This window comes from Bactrocera latifrons, unplaced genomic scaffold (assembly GCF_001853355.1).
Source record: "Bactrocera latifrons isolate USDA-ARS-PBARC rearing strain unplaced genomic scaffold, ASM185335v1 scaffold_58, whole genome shotgun sequence".
In the NCBI taxonomy this organism is placed as follows: Eukaryota; Metazoa; Arthropoda; class Insecta; order Diptera; family Tephritidae; genus Bactrocera; species Bactrocera latifrons.
Window position 1 is genome coordinate 418,378 of NW_017537245.1, and position 5,931 is coordinate 424,308.

The 5,931-nt window shown below is 37.9% G+C and overlaps 1 protein-coding gene across 1 annotated transcript; it reads left to right on the forward strand.

The window, feature by feature from the left end:
* Nucleotides 1-2,445: 2,445 nt before the first annotated feature.
* On the forward strand, nt 2,446-3,291 carry LOC108974668. The gene has a single exon (XM_018942648.1). It carries the CDS (start codon nt 2,446-2,448, stop codon nt 3,289-3,291), a length of 846 nt encoding a protein of 281 aa, XP_018798193.1.
* Nucleotides 3,292-5,931: the final 2,640 nt, after the last annotated feature.

Consider the following 5,931-nt stretch of genomic DNA (forward strand, 5'->3'; position numbering starts at 1 on the left):
TTCTTTTCGTGCTGTCAAAAGCAACTATGAAATCGAGCAACAGGTGTGTGCCGATCATTTTACAATATTTGGTCTATTTGAAAACTTGCCCGTGTTAAATATGTGGGCAGTTGTTGATTTCCCGGGTCTTACCCCACTAACAAGGTCCAATCAGTTTGTTGACGGTGGGCTGTAATATTTCACACGGTACGCTGGATAGAACCTTATATGCGATGTTGAGCAGGTTTTTACCAAGGTAGTTGGCGCTGATTGTGAGGTCTTGCTGTTTGTCGGTATTCTTTCGTCCGACCATATTTTACAAAGAAGTTGATGTATGCTCCTTATTAGTTCAATCCATTGGAGCTCGCTGATTGGTTGTTCTGCAGATTGGTTATTGCTATTCGAACATCGCCCCATCGTCATCGATTGCGGAATCGGGTTCACCATCTCGAGGTATCATGCTTCCACTGCCATTTGGCTGTTTGTAGATGTTTTTCCTCCATAATTTCAGTATGCTCTGGCCATTAGTCACTTGTCCTTTCGGTCTCGAAATCATCTTTCAGTCACCTTATTTTGTCAAACTTTTTGTACTCATGCATTTCGGCATCTCTCTGTCTTATTTGCAAATGTGGCTCGCTTATTAGTTACCGATAGCGTTCCTTATCAACGGTTTCACTCGGTTTTAGAAGCTCATAACACAGCACGCACTTCTAATTCCACCAAATATTATGTATATTTAGGGTTGTCGTAATGGATCTATTTTGCATCACCGGTCAAAATGCCGTGGCTTCTTTCTTGAGGAGTTAGACGTATTTAAACCTTTGCACGAAGTCGTTCCATACATCAGACCTAGTTGTTGTGAACTATGCCGTATCGACTCTTCACACTCTCTTTATATACTCCCAACTATGGCTGCTATATTAGTAGGCTAAGTAGGCCGTTTATGTCGACGATAAATTGAGCGAAGAGTACGAAACACATTCTTTACAGAGCGTAAATTTTCGTCAAGAAGTTGAACGATTTGTATGCGTTGTTTAAGCGTAAGTCTTTCCATGATGAAATGCCAAACAATACTGAACAAAATTAACATGACAGCTTGGCGACGACTCGCGCGTGATCTGTGAAAAAGAGGTTTTTGTTAAAGTACCTCGAAATGGATCACCCGTTACATATATATAAATAAGTTATAATGCCGTTTACCGAGGTCACCTCTTTCGCTACTCGTAAATCTAAATACAATCAAGAAGGCTGCTTATTTATATTACATGGTTTTTATGCTTTTGCACTGAATTATTTATTTGGTTAAGTATTAGAAAAGCAATACAATTTTTGAGTATACAGAATTCTAGTTAAAATTTTCCTTCTGTAAGTTGAAAGTACTGTTAGTGAAATCTTTGCTAAATTCCACGTCAAAATATTCATTAGTATTTGCAATACGCGTCCTTTTGTAAGGCTCTAAAAGTGAATTCTTCGATTATATAAATATAAAGCCAAAAGTGCAATGAACGCTATTCATCAACCACCGCATTCACCAGATTTGGATCAGTGTGATTTGCTCTTGTTCGCCAGCCTGTAATTTCCGCTCCGGGGAAGCCGTTTTCAATCGAGCGAAGAGATAAAACAAAATTCGCTGAAAGAGCTGAAGGCCATCTCAAAAACTTCTTATGAAAAGTAATTCGAGGACTGGAAAAATCGTAAATATTGACGTATAATTAAATACTTTGCGTTTTATTTACAATTTCTGGATACTTACTTAGAAGGAGGGTTTTTCAGCTTCGTCGGCATGACTTATTCAAACAAAATATTTTTTAAAAATAATTTAGTTTTATGTCAAAAATAAACACAAAGTTTTGTCAACACGTGACAATATTTGCTTGCGTTTAAACCTTGCAATTACAAGATAAAAATAATTCTTCTTGTGCATTATGATTACTAAATAACATATGTACTTTTCTGTAGAAGTGGCGATTATTTTGTGATGGATATAAGTGCATATTTATTATTCCCAAATAACAAAGCCAAAATATATCAAAATAACTTTTGTAAGACTATAATGACTTGTTTAACAAAACACGCTACAATAATTACTTAATTGTTAAGCACAGGACAAATGCTGTCTACCTGCGCAAGCTCTGGTTGAGGTCAAGCGCTTTGTATAACGCTTCTATGGACGCTATCAGGTAAAACATTAACAATGTGCAATACGAATACTTTACACCTCAAGTTATCTATTTAAGTCGCTAGAGCCTCAGCAAAGTCATCAGTAATAAACCAAGAGCGCTAAGCAAAGGTCTCTTCGGAAGGTTTCACTTAAGTTTATGAAATATTAGCAAGCTTAAATAAATCTATGTATTATTTTATGAGGAACTGAATAAGTTAGAAAAGCGCACACATTATCGTATATTTAGTATTAGTATATAGTTTTAATACTAAAGCAACAAGAACACGCTCTAAATAAGCTTAATAATGGCAAACTTCATGAATTTTCAAAAGTCTCCTTCGACGAGCATAAGTTTGCAGAATGCTGGTGATTGTGATGAAAAAAATGCGGGCTTATCAAAAGCAGCCATAACATTTAGAATAGTAAAGGAATTGCATATTCTGAGCATTTCGAATATCGAAAATCACTACCAATCAATTCAGCACGTGACCACTGCAACGTCGATTGCTATTACCATTTCAACGACGTCATATTCTTGCAGTTCATCGCCGACTCTTAGGTCTAGCGATGGCGGGAGGGAATTTCTGAAACCCCGCCAACGGAAGCAACATGCTCAACACAGACAATATGTTGTTCCCGGATTAAACACTGATTTGAGCAGTGACGACGGATACTCCTCATGTCATAATGACAGACGTAAAAGTGATAACTGTAGGCGAAGCGGCAACCGGATAATGTCCAAGGCATGTACAAATAAGTCCTCTCGGCCTAGAAGTATTAGCACCAGCAGCACTGAAAGTGGCGTTTTCTCTGGTGATGACCGCAACTATCAGCCACTGCCCTCTGGCTGCGTTGCAAACCCAGTGAATAGTAATCGCAACGATCTTGGCATTCGACAGAATTTTTCTAAAGATCATCGTTTTGCTAGAAATTTCCAGGGAATGCCGACTTCGGCGACACACTTTTCTAGCAGCAAAATCTTTAATGCGCCAGCGGCTTCAACCTTGCCACAACCGCCACAGCGTTGGCTGCTAGGTAGAGCGAAGGGTTTCGTTAACGAAGAAAACAGCGCGGATGAGCAAGAAAGGGCAAAGAAGGCAGACACCTTCGATTTTTATAATTTAAACATGTTGCTTTCAGTGGAAGCATAATTATTAATAATTCATTTGTAATACAAACCATAATGTTAAAATTAAAAGAAATTTAAGTTGATTTGAAGGTTTTGTTAAAAGCATATTTATACCCCCCATATTTTGGTTACGTGATTGTAATCTTCTTTTTTCCACAAATCAAAGGATACAGCTTCATTCTATTTTTAGAAGTAAGTCATTATGAAAACAACGATTTAATAATAGTTCGGCAATATGAAAATTAAATCATTCTGCTATGTACATTGTGACAAAAAATAACTCGGAAATTGGCTTTCAGTTTCGTTAGCGCACTTGGTTCTATCACTTCGATCGACTGAAAACGTTCAACAGATCATTAATATCAGTTTGGAGGACAAGAAAATATCACACGGAGCCAAACCTAGTGAAAACGGTGGTTTATCGATGGTAATCATTGCGTTTTTAGCGATGATGCATTGTCATCGCGTAAAATCGATAAATTGTTTTTCCACAATGCCGGCCGTTTTCGACGGATATTCTTACTCAAACGCCTCAATGCGGGCAAATAGTACTGCTTATTAATTATCTGGCCTTCCGAATCAAATTCATGATGCACCAAACAACGAATTTGACAAAAAACAATGAGCATCAGTTTGACTTTTGAGTGGAGGTATATTAGTATTAATAAAGATATCAGAACAAAACCTCGTAGAAATAGTAGCCTCGAAACGTGATATCTTTCTGTCAAAAATTGTAGAAATTGAACTATTGAATTTCAAGCCCTCAAATACCTAATATTTTGATCACAATGCTCATGACTTAGTCTTTTATTTTTGTAGTGAAAGGCGACTCCAGCATCATTCTGTCAGAGCTGAGTTTTCAATTTAATCATGAAGTCAAAGATGAATTTGCAATTGCCAATGTTATATGAGTTTTATTTTTAATTTTTATTTTTTAACGATCTATCAGATTATGTCATGATCTGCTTACAAATTGTATAGTAGAAAAAGCTTTCAAAGCTATCACGCTCTCTATTTTTAATACTCCAACTTTAGTACGGCCATACAGTTCATTTGCTCTACATTTTAATAATAAGAGCAGTAACTCCTTCTGGTGCTGAAGTCTTCACCTTTCACTACTGTTGTATTGTCAGTTATATTGCTATAAAATTTCCAGTAAGAAGATTGAGGAAAAAAGCAAATACTCGTGGAATAATAAGAAAAATGTTGAGGCACCACTTTGTCTATTTGCAGCTCGAATAGAAAAGGGAATAAAACTTTAAACCCCTTCTGCTTAGCATCACTTTGTAAAAGTTGTCCTGGCAGCAAAGGCTACAAGCACGCTACCAACAAGGGCTTATATAAGTTAGTAAATAGCCGCTGGTTAACGAAGGCAATCTACGGGCCGCTAACAAAACAGCTGCAAACGAAGACTTTAGTTAGACCGAGGCAGCTGCTGAACACACAGATAAAATATATGAAATACGAACTGCCCACGGGAGACATCAAAAAGCTATTATATAGAAACATACCAACCAATAGGGGTTTTACGAATAACGTTTCACATGCGAGTAGGCGCTCTGCAATCACTTGCTGATATGTGTGAGGCAGCAAGTGCTGGAGCAACTGGCGAAAGCGCCAAATAGCAACAAATACTGGCCGAACACCGTTAACAGCAAGCGTCAGTAATAAAAGATCTCAGCTGTCAATCAGGAGTAGAAGTGAAAATGAAGATAATATCTGTATGTTAGTCTAAATATGCATGTGTGCGTAGGGGTGTCAGTGTAAAGTAAACTCCACTAACACACAAACACACCGCGCACATAGGCTATAAGTTAAAAATGCGTCGCACAGCGCATTGTTGTTGTTGTACTCAGTTGTATTTATGTAAGTAGCAGCATGAAATGCAACGCTTCAGTGGTCGCACAGGCGGCGCATCGGAGGTGAATTGTGCGTTACAAACTTTTTCCATTATCAAAAAGTTCATGAAATTGTTATACTTTCACATGATAACATAAGAAAATTTATGACCACCGCACTGAACTCAGCTGAACTGACTGCTGGACAGTCGAATGGACAGCTCAGCTGTATGCGGGCGGAAACGGAAACAGAAGCTTTTTAACGTGGCGGATAGCGGCGGGCAAAGTGACGGCCAACATATTTACTATCGATGGAGGCAATATTGCCAGAGCCATTCTCATCGACACTACATATAAATACACATGTACATATTTATGCAGACATACCTACACCCATACATTTATACAGCGTTTGTTGTTGCAGCCATTGGCGATCTACGTAAGTCGCCACTGAGTGTTGCTTGCTTTAACTTTTTTCTCTTGTGAGTTCAGTCAAGAAAACTCGTTATTTCTCACTCCTTGTCATGTGAGGATTCTTAATGAAGGTGATAGCTTCTGGGCGGTGAAGGTATTTTCATATTCTTGCTACATGATGCTACAGAGTGTAATAATTTTTTCACAGACGGTTGTTTGACTCACCCAAAACTAATCGAGATAGATATTAGACTATATACATATATAGAAATGATATTTTTTGTTAAAACCCATTTTTCGTGACGTTTTCTACCGATTTCCACCCAGTTCGGTACGTGAAATCGTTTTGACATTTCTGTCTTACAGTGCGAAAATGGGTGCAATCAGACAAAAACCAAATCTTTGCCTTC

Bases quoted from the DNA above. Each gene is read 5' to 3' on its own strand.
- LOC108974668 (XM_018942648.1), top strand. From the start codon at position 2,446: ATGGCAAACTTCATGAATTTTCAAAAGTCTCCTTCGACGAGCATAAGT.